We start from the raw sequence: 16,636 nt of genomic DNA on the forward strand, positions 1-16,636 counted from the left end.
TATCCTAGGGGGGGTCACTGGGTTCCCTAAATTGTACATGCTGAAATGTCACATGCTCTAAGCTCTATCTGCCAGTGTCTCTTATACTGTACAGAGAACAGATTTGCAGGCGAACCAAGGAGAGAAATGTCCCCTAATGGACTAGCTGCTCCTGAGAATTTGATTGGATGTTAACTCTCTTTTTTTTTCTGGCTTCTCTCACACTGCATGGCTACTACGGAAGAAAATGAAAGGATATATTCATCCCTGGCTTGAAAAGAATTGTACTGGACTCTAAGCATCACCCATGCCTTGCTGTACAGTAAGTATGCAATGCAGCATACTCTAATATATTGATCACATCAGCAATGTGCATGCTTGTCTGTATTTTTTTTTTGTTATAAACATTATTTAATTCTATTATTAAACCAATTAGTAATAAGTGCCGTACCTGCAAATCAGTACTAAACAGGTCAGTCAACAATAAAAACAAAACAAAAGAAAAAAAATTTAAATTAATTTTCCCTTGAAGAATTCAGGCGACTTGTAAAATGTTACACATTTTCCAATAGAATACAATTAGCATTTTTTTTTAACAGTATCCCAACAGGACATTGCCAAGAGTGTATTTTTTATTTCTTTTTAAATGTGCAGATGGATGCGACCATGTGGGTTTTGAAAAGCCACGGGAGTCTATTGTGTGATAAATGTGCAGCATAACTTGTAAGATCAGATACTGCATTGCACCTAATTTAGTTGCAAGGCTGGTGGAGAGTTTATTTTGCCTTTTTGCTGGGTATTAATGTATTGCACGGGGTCGATGTGAACAGATTGTTGCCTAACAAGAGGCAGAGAGTCAGAATGACAAAAAAGAAAAGAAAAAAAAAATGTTCCTTCGTGATTTATGTTATTGGTTGTGCCGAACATGTGCTTCGGACTTAAGTATGCACTATGGTAGACTTCAGAGAATTTCAATTACATTAACCTAACCTTAACCATGGACGTAGCAAAATATTTATCCATCTATTATATTTTTCCACTAAGTCTAAATTTCAGTAATTTTTAAAATGTGTATTTTGAACTCGTGCTCGAAACAGAAATTTCACACTCTTTTAATTGACTTGACGTCCCCTTTGTCACTGTCTCTAGACTCTTTAGAGATGAGATACTTATCCCTGAGTGTGATATAAATAAGACTATTGCGATTTGTGAAATGATTTATTAATAATGCACCTCAAGGCATCCCACGTATTGTACTCTGGCAGTTTGCCATTGAATCTGAGAAACCCAGTGTTCTGAGTCATTCAATGATTTATTTAGGTTATTCCTAACAAAGATCCATGGGATGTAATACTTTATCTGTGTTATGCCATTATTACAGGGATTTTTACATTAAGGCATAAACAAAGTGAAAGTATTAGAACATTGTATGAAAACTCAAATAATATGCAACCAGTTGGATTAATTCTATGTTTGTCGTTGAAAAAAACTGGCAGTAAAGGGGGAGCTGTCACTACATGGGACCTTTAATATTGCATAGTTACATAGTTACATAGTTACATAGCTGAAAAGAGACTTGCGTTCATCAAGTTCAGCCTTCCTCACATTTGTTTTTTTGCTGTTGATCCAAAAGAAGGCAAAAAACCCAGTTTGAAGCACAATTTTGCAACAAGCTAGGAAAAAAATTCCTTCTTGACCCCAGAATGGCAGTCAGATTTATCATTGGACCAAGCAGTTATTACCCTACATTGAATGATTATATACTTGAATATTCTGTTTTTGCAAGTATGCATCTAGTAGCTGTTTGACCATCTGTATGGACTCTGATAAAACCACTTCTCCAGGCAGAGAATTCCACATCCTTATTGTTCTTACAGTAAAAAATACCTTTCCTTTGCCTTAGACAAAATCTTCTTTCTTCCAGTCTAAACGCATGGCCTTGTGTCCTATGTAAAGTCCGGTTTGTGAATAGATTTCCACACAATGGTTTGTATTGGTCCCGAATATATTTGTGTAATGTTATCATATCCCCTCTCAGGTGATGTTTTTCTAAACTAAATAGGTTTACATTTGTTAACCTTTCTTCATAGCTGATATGTTCCATTCCTTTTATTAATTTTGTAGCCCGCCTCTGCACTTTTTCTAGTGCCATAATATCCTTCTTTAGAACAGGTGCCCAAAATTGCACAGCATATTTAATATGTGGTCTTACCAGTGATTTATAAAGAGGCAAAATTATATTCTCGTCCCGAGAATGAACGCCCTTTTTCATGCATGACAACACCTTACTAACCTTGGCCACTGCTGATTGACATTGCATATTGTTGCATAGTTTGTTGTCTATAACAATTCCCAAGTCATTTTTGTGTGTTGTTATCCCTAATTCGCTTCCATTAAGGGTATACATTGCTTGTGTATTCTTTATGCCGAAGTGCATATTATCGTTACTTATCCCTAAATTAAAAAAAAATATCTATTTGTGAGCTGTGAAAAATACACTCAATTGTAGAAATTTATACCTCTATATCCTGCAACTGAGCACCTCCACGTCTGTCATAATTGTAACAGTAATAAATATAATGACATGCGTTGGGGTAACAAAAGTAAAAAAAACAGTTTTTAATAATGTGGTGGTACTCAAATGGGACATAATCAAAAATTTGAGAGCTTATAAAGTGAAAGGCAACAAATATGTAATTGAGGGTGAAGGAAAAAGAGAATGTTTAAGAAAGACTGAGTAAAGAGATGTTAGGGGGAGCAAAGAAAAGAGTGGTGTGGAGGGAGTGTCAATTTGAATCTAAATGTGTCTACTTGCATCTGGAGGGGGTAGGTGGAAGCCATGGTAAAGGTGACACAGGTTGGAAGCGTTGGATCCGTTGGACTTAGAGGCAGCAGTAAAGGAGTTAAGAAGGGTTGGAGAGGCTTGGGTGAAGAGGAGTGCCTTTAAAAGTTTCAAAATTACGAGAGAAAGGTGGTCTATTGGATATGGACAAGGAGAGTTGTGTAAAAAAGACATTAAGCAACGAAAACAGCATGAGTTAATTATTCTATACCACCTGTCTGTGGATATCAATGTAATAAGAGTTAACCTGCAATTGGTTCTCTCATGAAAAAGAACAAATAGTAACCAAGACCTCTGGTTACTCATATGTGATGACCCTTTTTCAAGAAAACAATAACAAAGGATCCCCAGTTGATGGGGCTAGAGAGCCACTTTGCTCTTCCAGGACCAATGCTGGGCTTTCACCAACCAATATTTTTTTTTACTTCTAAAAAAGACACAAGATCCCCTAGTTGAAAGGTAATATGGCGTTTTCTATGGAGTGGTTTCTCTCCTGTTGACAATTCTAGTTAATCAACCCCACTGTGTGGAATTTCTTGTTAGGCTCAAAAATATTGAACACCACTATATATATGTGAGATCATTCAAACAGTGAGATCTATTCGGTAAACTGGGAATTGTGGGTACTTAATAAGGCAATTCTAACTTAAAGGTTTAGTCCAATTTAATACCAGTGTACACATAAAATACTGGGTTTGGTCCAAGTAACCCTTTTTAAGGTGGTCTGCCCTCACAAACCTTACAAAAAAACAAAAAACACTAAGACCTATCTCTGTAAAAATGCAGAAGCCACTTTCTCCCTGTAGCCCGAACCTCGGTTGATTTCACTCCACCTTGTTGCATGGGATTGGAAGTTAGGGAGCTAGGCTGAGGGGAGGACAGGAGTGGCACACAAAGGCAGCCATGCCATCACTAATTGTCTGGTGCTATGATGTTGTGTGTGCTGGCATCAGATGCAAGTTATGCCCAGAGTTTAAATTAGGCAGCATGGAACTCTTTTTCCGGCTAATGATGCCCAATTATGCTGCTGAAGGTGCAGTTACACCTCTGGCAGCAGAAGGGTTAATCTCTGTATATGTAGCATTTCCAAACAAGCCACTGCACCTACAGATTCCAAGCACCATCACCACTTCAAATACATGATGTGGATTCATTTTTTTATTCAGCTACTTTGGCTTACAATTTGCAATTTCTGGGCCAATTTCCACAATTTCAGTTCAAGCCTCCTAAACTCCCGATTCACTCCCAATTCATTCACGAAGTCTCAGTGTCCTTTAAGTGGAATTGCAGTTTGACCCTTCCATAATTCATACTTTCATGATAATAAATTAAGTCTTCCATGTAGAACTATTGTAAGATTCATATTATCTTTTTTTTCTCATCTGTATTGTTTTTCCTTTTCTGCTATTTGCAAATTTATGCTAAACACTCTCTCCATCTCCAAGGCCCCTGACCCTACGAGAATAAGACAGACATCAACAGAAATCTCATCTCATTATATCGATCCATTTGCACTTTGATCTTTAAAACGTTTATTGCATTTACACTGAAAATACACTGAAAATAATGATCGCTTTTCAGGGAACTATGAATCCTAATAAATATCACAACAAGGGATTCTAGAGGTTCAAGACCATAAAATTAGGGGGGAGGGGCTAAAGAGTTGGACCTGCTACCAGGGGCGGACTGACCAGTCGGGCACTTCGGACATGGTCCGAGGGCCCGGCTGGGAGGGGGGCCCGCCGCCAGAGCCGCCATCAGGGGGCCCGGCGGCAGGGCCGGATTGCCCCACCGCGGCCTCGGCATCTGTGCATGTAAGTGCCACCGGGTGGCCGGTCCGGTGGCACACTGAAGGGGCCGGGTACATGCTGGAGCCGCCGGGCCGGGTGGCAGCCTCGCCGGTCCGGCGGCACTCCTGTCAGGCTGTCAGTAACGCTGAGGACGGAAGGAGGGGAGGAGCATGTCTCTCTCACATGCTCCTTTGCGGTTCCCACAATTCCCAGGATGTGGGAACCGCAAAGGAGCATGTGAGAGAGACATGCTCCTCCCCTCCTTCCGTCCTCAGCGTTACTGACAGCCTGACAGGAGTGCCGCCGGACCGGCGAGGCTGCCACCCGGCCCGGCGGCTCCAGCATGTACCCGGCCCCTTCAGTCTTCTCTTGGTAAATGGGAGGGGGAAAAATAAAACAGAGAGGGGGAAAAGATAGAGGCAGGGGAAGAAACAGACAGTGGGAAAATAGAGAGACAGGGGGAGGGGAAGGAAAGAGACAGAGGGGGGGGAGAGAGTGACACAGGGAAAGGAGGGAGAAATAGATAGGGGGGGGAGAGTGAGACACAGGGGGAGAAAGAAGGGGAATAGAGAGATGGTGGAGGGGGGAGAAAGAGACAGAGGGGAAGAGAGATGTGGGGTAGAGAGAGACACAGGGAAAGGGGGGAGAAAAAGACAGGGGATGAGAGATGTGGGGTAGAGAGAGCCACAGGGAAAGGGGGGAGAAAGAGACAGAGGGGAAGAGATATGTGGGGTAGAGAGAGACACAGGGAAAGGGGGAGAAAGAGACAGGGGACGAGAGATGTGGGGTAGAGAGAGACACAGGGAAAGGGGGGAGAAAGAGACAGGGGACGAGAGATGTGGGGTAGAGAGAGACACAGGGAAAGGGGGGAGAAAGAGACAGGGGACGAGAGATGTGGGGTAGAGAGAGACACAGGGAAAGGGGGAGAAAGAGACAGAGGGGACGAGAGATGTGGGGTAGAGAGAGACACAGGGAAAGGGGGAGAAAGAGAGAGGGGATGAGAGATGTGGGGTAGAGAGAGACACAGGGAAAGGGGGGGAGAAAGAGACAGAGGGGACGAGAGATGTGGGGTAGAGAGAGACACAGGGAAAGGGGGAGAAAGAGAGAGGGGATAGGAGATGTGGGGTAGAGAGAGACACAGGGAAAGGGGGAGAAAGAGACAGAGGGGACGAGAGATGTGGGGTAGAGAGAGACACAGGGAAAGGGGGAGAAAGAGAGAGGGGATGAGAGATGTGGGGTAGAGAGAGACACAGGGAAAGGGGGGGAGAAAGAGACAGAAGGGACGAGAGATGTGGGGTAGAGAGAGAGACACAGGGAAAGGGAGGAGAAAGAGACAGAGGGGACTAGAGATGTGGGGTAGAGAGAGACACAGGGAAAGGGGGGAGAAAGAGACAGAGGGGACGAGAGACACAGGGAGAAAGGAGAGAGACCCACAAGGGGAGGGGGAGAAAGAGGCAGAGGGGGAAGAGAGACTGGGAAGGAGAGGGGAGACATGGACACAGAGGAGCAGTGAGGGGGAGAAAGAAACATACAGAGGGACTGGGGGAGACAAAAAGGCACACAGTAGGGCTGTATATATAATTGGTGGATCGCCCCAGCCGATCTCTCTCCCCGGTCTGCAGGCACCGTGCGGGCAGCTGGCAGGGAGGGAAGAAGAGAGGACCCGGGAGCTTAGCCTGCAGCTTCTCTGGGTCCTTCTCACGCAAGCACAGAGCGTTGCCGCAGTTACCACGGCAACGCTCCGGCTCTCGCAAGAGTGAACTCTAGCCCTGGAGCTACGGGCTAGAGTTCACTCTCAACACTGCGACCACCAGGGATTCCTGGTGGTCGTAGTAGTGAGAGTGAACTCTAGCCCCATACAAACACTGTCCCCCCACACACACACCATACACATTCACTCACTGCCCCCCATACACACACACTGTCCCCACACACACCCTACACATTTACACACATTGCCTCACACACACACATACACAGACCCCCATACACAGCCCCCCATACTAACATTGCCACACACACCCTATATGTTCACACACACACACACACACACACACACACACACACACACACACACTGAACCTTTCACACACACTGCACCCCTCACACATTGCACCACTGCTCCTATACCCTACTACAGCCCCATATCCCAGCAGACCCCAGGTAAGTTTTCAAACTGTTCTTAAACGGTTTGACTACTTACTCTGGGAGGGGGTCCTGGCCCTCCTGGCACCATAACCACTACACAGAGCAGCAGTGGTTATTGTGCATGGATTATTTCTTTAAATAATCTACAAGTGCCCCCGTAGCCAGCCAGCCAGCCCACAAGCCAACCAAGCCACCAGTTAGCCAGCCCACAGGCCAGCCAGGCCAGCAGCCAGCCACAGGCCAGTAGCCAGCCCACAGACTTACAACAAGCCACAGGCTTACAGCCAGCAAGCCCACAGCCTGCCGGCAGTAGCCAGCAAGTCCACAGCCTGCCGGGAAGCCACAGCCTGCCAGCCGCAGCCAGCAAGCCCACAGCCTTCCAGCAACAGTAATTAAGGTAGGATGAGCCAACTTGGCCTAGGTATCAGCAAGCTATGTTGTGTTGCTATATTGTAAATAGGAACCAGAGTGTTGGAGAGACCCCCCTCCAGGCCCCCATTAGACTCCATTGTAGTCTCTAATGGGGCTCGAGTAGATTCTTTCTAACACTCTCTAAATAACACTGAGATAGCCTCTGCTAGAAAGACCCCCCCCCCCCTCCATGGCCCATTAGCCCTCAATTGTAGTCTCTACTGGGGCCTTGAGGGGATTATTGCACTTTTGTTCCTTGTGTCTAAAGATTGTGTAGGGTGTGGCTGGAGGCGGGACAAGGGTGGGGCTTGCTACGGAGCATGGGTGGGGCCTGTAAGGGGGCCCTTGATTTATTTTGCCCGTGGGCCCTGAGGGTTCTCAGTCCGCCCCTGCCTGCTACAAATCATGAAGTTCAAATGGTACATACAGATACTTACTCCTAGACATACACACACAGACCCAGCTGTAGAGGACCACGGGTAACCCAAACAGTTACCTCCGCTAATTCCTTCCCTCAGCCACTCTGGTACCACTAAAAGTATAAGGACACCCATTCCCCCCCAGTAACTGGACGAGACACAGCTCTGGGAGTACAACACGATTTTATTATGCCACACACGGCTTTTATGCATAACCCCTTGTAAGGGGTCTTCCACACAGACACACAGGGGTTTCTATCCCAGGATACTCTGTACCTGGGTCCCCGGGCGCGGGAGAAGGGACCTAGTCTCTTTGTCTCCCAGGTGCAGAAAGTCTACAAACTAGCCAGTGCCCCAAAAGTGTCCCCACCAACCGTATGAACCCCAAACCGTACATTTCCCCGACTGGTATCTGTTTGCGTGGTTCTTGTCCGAACCACAGGCAAGGGAAGTGTCTCCTTTCGGGCTATGAATGCACCCCCTGGTTGGCGTTCGTCTATACGAAATGGGGGCCACCCATGGGAGCACTTATTAATTACTTCCCTTGCGGTTTCGCACCTATGTTTAGGGTGTGAACGTTCTAATTAATTGGGTGTGAACATTCTAATGGGGCACCGGGGAAAACACGGCACAGCACACAAAATACAGGGGAAAACACACAATACAAGGGGAGACATACAAATAAGCAGTGGTTCAGCTACAGCAGCATTTCAGACAAATGCTAACAGATGCATATTCTGAGGCACACACACACACACATACACACAGGGACAGATGCCCCCTTTTTTTTAGATAAAAGCAGCAGAATTTGGCAATCAACTGGACATGAGAGGAGAGGTTGGAGTCAAAGAAAACATCCAGGCAATGAGCCTTCGAGGTAGAGCTGATGGTAGTGTCATGAACTTGGAGATAGACAGAGACAGGAGTAGCAACACTCCTGTCTCTGTCTAGGGAGGAAAGACCATAAGTTGTGTTTTGGGCAGGTGCAATTTAAGGAAGTGGACAGCAATTCAGTTAGAAATAGCAGTAAGGCAGTCAGAGACACAATTCAAGAGGGGCAGAGATAGATCAGAAGAGGACAGATCGATATTGTCACCTGCATAGAAATGATAGTGGAAGCCAAAGGAGCTGATGAGTTTAACAAGGGAGGCAGTATAGATGGAGAACACTACGGGACCAAGGACCGAACCTTGGGGGACAACAACAGAGAGGGGTTGGGGAGAAGAGGCAGAGCCAGAGAAAGAAACCCTGAAAAATCGCTGGGAGAGGTAGGAGGAGCACCAAGAGAGAGCAATATCTCCTAGACCGACATTACAGAGGAAGAGAAGAAGCTGTTGATGATCAACAGTGTCAAAAGCAGCAGAGAGGTCAAGGATTATACTTATCACAATCACCAAGTCAGCAATCAGTAAAGTGGCCGCTGCTATATTCAGTGATTAATGGCTGTTTCCGTACAACAAAACCTACAGGGCTATTCACTACCATGGAAATTGCTGAGAGTTACAAGGGAATAGCAAAATTTAGGCCAATGTAGTAGAAGTGAAATAATTCTTAGAGTGAATTCTACTGTTAGATTTTGGCCTTAAATGTAAGATTAAGTTTAAATTACCTTTCAATTCTTGGATATTCCCACTTTGGCGAATAACCTAGTTAGTATTTAACTACTGCCAATAAGCGCCTGATGAAGGTTTTATAGGGGATGCTAAATGATACATTATACCTGGTTTACATGCTAAATGGTAAAAATGAATCTACATTATCATACGTATCTTCTTGGACTACGTGTAAAGAATAAAAGTCAAAATAAGGACTGTAAACTCTGATCATATACTATATTAAAAATAAATGTAATCTCTATTTAAGTACATAAATACACCTAATCTGTCTACAAGCTTAGTGTTTATAGTTTTTAATAAATAACAGTACAAGTGGACAAGGGAAAACCTGAAGGGTAACTTAGACATTTACAGGTGAAGTGTCCGCGTGCTGAGCATTCCGTTAATCATGTCCTGGTGGAATTGGACGGCAACTGAAAAAAATGCATGTTTTTCTTGATGTACGTCCAGTTTGCAAAGCCGTAAATGCTAACTGATGATCATTGGCGATGAATGGGAGCAGCACCCAAACAGTAAATTCAAGTGTTGATCGTGGATATCTGTTTCTATTTTTTAGCTGCAGATATCTACCAGCTCTTGACATTAACAATGCGTAAACATTAGTTCTTAATATATCGAGCATGGAAATGAGCCCCTCGTGTTTGCATGGTGTGATCATGCATTGCATGCTCATGGTTGTCCAACAAGATACAATAAACACAGTATATGGGAGGATTCAATCACGTTAAACTTTAGGCATCGCTATATAAAATAAACTCCCTGTGTCAATCTATTGGTATTAAAATTGTACAGTTTTTCAGTCGCTTCTCTGAAAATTGCACCTTAATTGAAAAACCTTTACGACAGGGGGGCCCAAAAGGTAGATCCCCAGATTTTTTAGGACTACAGCTTTGCCATTCTAAAGGGCATTTCAAAGGCATGCAAAGCATCATGTGATTTGTAGTTCTGCAACATCTAGGGATCTACCTTTTGGGAACCCCTGCTTTACACCCTTGGAATTCATTTATAACTTGTGTAAAACTTTTATTTCATGAGATACTCAGTTTTCTTTTAAAAAATATGTTAAAGGGAATCTATAGTGTTAGGAATACTATACTAATATGCATATTCCTAAAACTATAGTGCCCTCTGGTCTCCCCTCAACCCCCGCCCCCCCCTCCCCAACTTCCCCCTGCCCCCCTGTGGCACATAAAGAGTAAAAAAGACTTTATTTACTCACCCAATTCCAGTGCAGAGCTCCCTCTGCACTTGTTTTTTTGCTCTTAACTCCGCCTCCTCTGATGTCATCTGATTGGGAGACCTAAAGTGCATGCATGGCGTGCGCCGAGTGCGCATTATTCCTTCCCCACAGGAAAGCATAGCACAGAGATCCTGCTTACAGACCACTCAATGAGCTGAAGTGGACTGGGTGCCTAAAGTGCCCCTTTAGCAAAATACATTCTAATCCAGTTCAGTCAAGGCAAGCCAGCGCAAACGTTATTGCAAATGAGGTGAAATAGATACATTGTTTAATTTCTCCTTTTCTCCATATTCTTACTCTATGCTGACTGGCAGGTGCAAAGGACCGAACGGATAACTATGATTGACAGGGATCTAAGATGCTGGCTCCCGGAAGCATGATAAAAAGTTGCGGATTTCTATATATCATTTTTTTTTTTTACACCTCACAAATACATATTTGAAAAACAAGGAGGTAAAAAATCCTCATTATGGCATTGCAAGTTGAGGGAATGTGCTATTTATGTCCACAAATTCTCATCATATACTTTTGATTTAGATATAATTAAAATTTTTGATTTGTCCGTAAAACAAGAAATTAATATTTTGTTATTTAACCTTTGGAGAAATCATTTACTATGTGTAAATGCCGTTATATTTTAACATTTGAACATTTAACTACACCACCATTTCGGACAGATTACATAATTCTTGCTCTATGCTAAAATAAAAAAAATAAAAAAATGTAAGAATGCTCTACAATGTTGCATAAAATATTTTCCAAGTGAAGAGTGCCCTGGACCACTTAACCAGCCTATATAGATTTTCTGATGCTGAATTTAAATGGACATATTCTATGGCCAACATATGGCCAACGTATACAGAGATTTATTCTCTAACCCAGGAACTGTGAAGAATTGACAAGGGAATAGTAAATTCAGGCCAAAATAATGAGGCTGGAAAATTCTTCAACTCAGCTCTTCTTCATTTAATAATGCAATTCCCTTGACAACGATCCTCACTTGTGCTGTTTATTTTAAAGTGAAAAGTATGACAAGCAACGTGGGGCTCTTGGAGTAACTTTTTAAATAGACACTCCAGGCACCATAAGAAATTCATCAGAATAAAGTCTTTATGTTGAAAGGAGGACCCGGATGCCTGCTTAGCACAAGATATCCATCAAACAGTTGTTTGTTATATAACGTGTTTATGATAAGCTTCTGTTAGTTGAGTTGCTTCATTTCCCACAATAATTCTTATAAAGTATAGGGATACATAGTTAACAAATAAAAATAAAGTGCTAATTGCTGGGAATTCAAAGTAAAATTAAATGAATCTGAAGTTTTTAAAACAGATGACTTTTTTCGGTTATTTTCGCCCTAACTTTGAAATTCATTTTGTATTCCCAGCAATTCACCCTTTCTTTATTAAACGTATAATATGATATAGTGTAATACAACACAGAAAGTGAGTTTCATTCATCTTAGAAAATTGCGCGTTCACATACTCTGATATAACGGGTATCTGTGTCTACACTACTAACAGGAACATATTTTATTTGATCATTAACTAAGTACAGATATAACATAAATAAACGTTCATTTAAAAGGTGCTTTGAACAAAATTTTCAAAAATGTATTCTAAATACTTTTTGAATAACAAATATGTGTCATTTCTCTCGAGATTTGAACAATTCCTTTTTAAGGAGCTGATTGTTTACCAAATTGCAGATTGTGTTGTGTACTATGCACACAATGCCCCTACTAAAGAATGCTTTAAACAAGCTATGAGTTATATCTATGACTAAGATTTATATTTTTAACATTTTCGTTTGCAATTAGTACCAATCGCAATCTGAAACGCACTGTAGATGAACCAACTCCCACTCAGTTATTAGATGTGTTGAAGATTTATAATTATTACTGGCATTTCAGCTAATGAGCAGTACTAATTGCCAACTACCCTGTACAGGTCTACTAAATGGCACTTACACAACCACACAACTGTAAATTATAAAAGTCTTCTAGTATGTCCATGAATGCAGGAAAACATAGGAACATATATTTACTATGCGACTGCCTGGACGTCCTCTTAATGTAATTTAAAGGAACATTATAGGGTCAGGAAAAATAATGTGTAATTCTGAATCTATAGTGTTAAAAATACTATTTAGCCCCCATTAAGCCTTCATTGCCCTGGCGCTGGCTCTGCCGCTGTTTCGGCACCTTGGCTGACATCATCACAATTGATGATCTCAGCCAATCACAATGCATTCCCATAGAAAAGCATTGGATTGGCTGAGATCATGAACCCTGATGATCTCAGAAAAGGAAGTGAGGCAGGGCAGAGCCAAACGCCACGCTGGACAATCAGCATCTCCTCATTGGATCAATGCATTTCTATGGGGAAAGTTAAGCGACTACATGCAGAGCATGGAGACACTGAACGTCAGTGTTGCACACTGTGCAGCACTGACCCAGGATGCTCCTCTAGTGGGCGTCTGATGAGTGGCTACTGGAGATGTTCCTAGGCTGTAATGTAAACACTGCCTTTTCTCTAAAAACACAGTGTTTGCAGCCAAAATCCTGCAGGGACAGACTACACTCACCAGAACAACTACATTAAGCTGTAGTTGTTCTGGTGACTATATGGCACTTTAAGCTACTTGACTTCCTGCAGTGCAGCTCATTAACCACTAATAATTGAGGCAGGCTTCTGGTTCAGAATTGTACAAGGCATTTCTTTGTATTTTGCAAAAACTACACATACTTTAGGGCTTTATTGCAATAATGTTTTTGGTTCAACACAGGGCCTATAGTAGATGCTGCAAATGTTTTTTAATTTATTTATTTTAAAGGTATAGCACCGATTTATCCCCATTGTTATTATTTTTTATATGTTATACATATTTGAAGGTGCAAAAGTTTGCACACTATTGAGGCAGTTGTTTTGGTGCTTGGAATGTCCCTGTATCTGAGTAACAATTTAAATGTAACAATTTGTATGAATTTTAGCTTCACTTTTTATCCATTTATGTAAATGGATTTTGTTTATTCCTTTCTATAAGAAACAACAAACATTTTAAAGAGGCCTAACTCTAGTGAAAGCCCTAGATCACAGGACAATACACAGGCATGACTTACAGGGCATATAGGCTATGATGATCCAATGCAAAGCCAATAACTGACTTTTGAAATACTGTTAGAGTAGACTAAGCACTTACCCATAAAATGGATAAATGTTCTTACCACTCCAATAGATTGGGGGGAGGGAGTTAACTACCCTAGATACCACTGTGGATCGTGCTCTACTGTACTCACAGTTGGGTATTTGTTCGTTCAGATCCTGAAAACATTGGGTTACTGCAAGGGAGTCTACAGACATATTGGCTGAAAGTCTGAAAAAAATGACAGAACTGTCTGTGCTTATTTGCATATTTTGCATAGCATTCTGGGAGACACGTATTTTTTTTAGTTTCTGTGCCCGGAGTGGGCTTTTTAATAATTGCCTTATGATATGACAGTGTAGTGTTCTATCTAAAGCAATCTAATTGTGAATATTTCCTCTAAAAACACACCAGACATTTGGTGCTTGACACAATGCTACCATTCCACTGCAAGTTAAGAAAGCATCCGCTGGGATCTATCAAGCAGAGAGTCAACACGTGAAGCTGCAGGCTTGCTTGAAAAATTAATGACATTCGGCAGTAAATAAAAATAGAAATGCGTATTATGGACACAGATATAATAATATTCAGAGACAAAGTTTCTCCTGAGAGACCAGAATTTATTGAGCATTTTAATGGATAGAACAGAACACAATCTAAAAATAACAAGAAGAATGGTGCAAACCTTAATGTAAAACCATTGAAAAGCAATTTTGATAAACAATATAACAATAAAAACAGACAGGAAAGAAAAATCATATCAAACACCTGGGAACATTTGTAAATCAATGGATTGAAGTCCTCTATCTTTACTGGTTGGCTTGTAAAGGGGTGCAAGAGAAGAAGCCAGTTTAGTAAATCACTATGCTATTAATGTGGCTGTACATTTCAAAATGTAGAGAAAATTCTTTAGCCGTAAATTTACATTTGCGTTTTCACTAAAGGCAATTTAGAGACACATTTTGAGTTTTATCCCAAGACCGTTGGGGCACTTTTGTGTCTGATAAAATAATAAACTAAAAAACACAAAATATCTGAATTCCTAAAAATTATACAGGCATTTAGATATGACAGAATCTGGAGTCAGATTTTAATATTCTTCTCAGCTAGCTGAGGGACCTGGCCTTGTGTGGGCCAATGTTTGGACCTTATGGTCAATCCTGCGCTTTTTTTCCCAGAGGGGCTCATTTAATTAAATACAGAGATGAGCTTTGAGGAATTTGGAGTTGAATACATTTATTGAATTCGTTTTTAGATTTCACCTCCAAATTGCAATGAATATTTTTGTTTTACTTTAATTGCTTATAAATTGCTTAGAATCAATCCGAGAATCAATCCGAGAATAAGGATTAAAGGACTGAGAACAGTCAGAACAGGAGCCTCCATGGAATAAAATGGAGTCCTCAGCAAGAATGTGATGTCAGACGAACATTCCAAAAACTGATACATCATTCTCAGTATGTCTAAGGTTAACCTTAATAATGACATGGCGAAGACGCATTATTGCAGTATTTTAAACAGATAAGCGTCTACTGTGCTTATTTTAATGGCCATATTAAATAAAATAAAAAAGCTGTGTGTTGGCAAGGCACATTCAGTCATAAGCTGAACTCCATTTCGATGGTATTAAGAGAAAATAAAATCATGCCTTTTTTGGCAATACCCGGAATATAATAGATTCGGACTTTCAGGATGCCCGTAGGTGACAAAATTCAATTCGAAAAGCTTATCATTATCTTTTAGAGTACTCTATTTTATAAATGTCCGCTTCATGAATGAGTACATTGCCATGACAACACGGCAATGTTTCTTTTTTTTTTTTCATAGGTGTTGATGTCAGTGATAAAATGTTGCTTAATGCAGGTTGCCATGGTTGCCATGGAAACATTCACCTGCCTCGGTCAATGATGTATCACTTCTAGCTGCCTGACGGTGAGGGGGAAACTACTGGTGTTCTAAGAGCAAAGAATTAAGTTACACTGATTGTGCGACCCAAGTCACCTATTGCAACTCACTTTTTGGTAGGATGAAAAAAACGAAAAGCTATACAAAGCAAACTTTGCTGTCTGAGTACATAGAGAAAATCTGGTTTTATTTGGTATCTATTTTATAATGCATTGACACCCAACATACTCAAAGCTTACCAGTAGTATAGAGGTTAACATTTAGAGTTATTCACTAAAGTATAAAGGAATATAAGATTTAATTTAAAGATAATTTCAAATCTAAGACCAAAATAGCCAAACAGCAAACATGCTCCACCTCAGCTGAGCATTCAGTTCAAGTATTTTGGCCTTAAATTTAAAATTTGCGTTGAATTTCTGTAAATTTTCATACCAGTGAATAATCCTGTGTGTGTTACCACCAGCAGCCCAAACACTCCCTTGATATGCCTCTTTGAATAACTGAGTAATGGAAAGGTATTAAGCTCCCAGGAAACAATTAAAATATCGAAATAAATAAATCCACCAAGGTTCAATGTTTTAAATGCTGGACTGTGTCTTTTTTTACATTGCTCTCTCCCGTTGCATGACTCAGAGAGGTCAGGTGGTCTAGAGTGGTAAATTAAGTACTTGAGTATACTAGCGGGGTCTTCGCTAAGCTCAGAACTGTTGCAATTTAAATCCAAATGGCAAATTTTAGACTAAAATACCGGTGCTGTAATTATTGTTAAATTGAAGAATTTCTTTGAATCAGCTATTTCGGATATAAATTCGCTGCAATTTGGAGTTAAGTGAATAACCCTTCCAAATAAGAAAATCAAGGACGATATGGTTACATTTTGGTAAATGAAGTGGAACACATTTGACATTGAACACAATGTAATAATAAAGAAATTAAAATGCTTATATTTTTTTTTATTTAAATTATTGCTTCTTGAATTAAATAACAAAACAAATCAAAAATATTAATAATGCTAATATATATTAAGTATATCAAAACATCATGTAATACATGAACACTCACTTTGTCCAGAACTGACAGGCCAACCTTTGGCAACTGGTCCTTTTGCTTCCTAGTTTGGTTAGCTCAGTGGAGCTAAACTA

General features: G+C 41.2%; 1 protein-coding gene across 2 annotated transcripts in view; it reads left to right on the plus strand.

Annotated features, from left to right (window-relative positions):
- Window positions 1–221: 221 nt before the first annotated feature.
- OSBPL5 (oxysterol binding protein like 5) overlaps window positions 222–16,636 on the plus strand; it is a 188,243-nt gene continuing 171,828 nt past the window's right edge. For both annotated transcript variants that reach the window (XM_063438810.1, XM_063438812.1), the window contains exon 1: window positions 222–301. In XM_063438810.1, the coding sequence (XP_063294880.1) occupies window positions 287–301 (15 nt within the window). In that variant the 5' untranslated portion in view covers window positions 222–286. The remainder of the gene's footprint in view (window positions 302–16,636) is intronic.

This window comes from Pelobates fuscus, chromosome 12 (genome assembly GCF_036172605.1).
Source record: "Pelobates fuscus isolate aPelFus1 chromosome 12, aPelFus1.pri, whole genome shotgun sequence".
In the NCBI taxonomy this organism is placed as follows: Eukaryota; Metazoa; Chordata; class Amphibia; order Anura; family Pelobatidae; genus Pelobates; species Pelobates fuscus.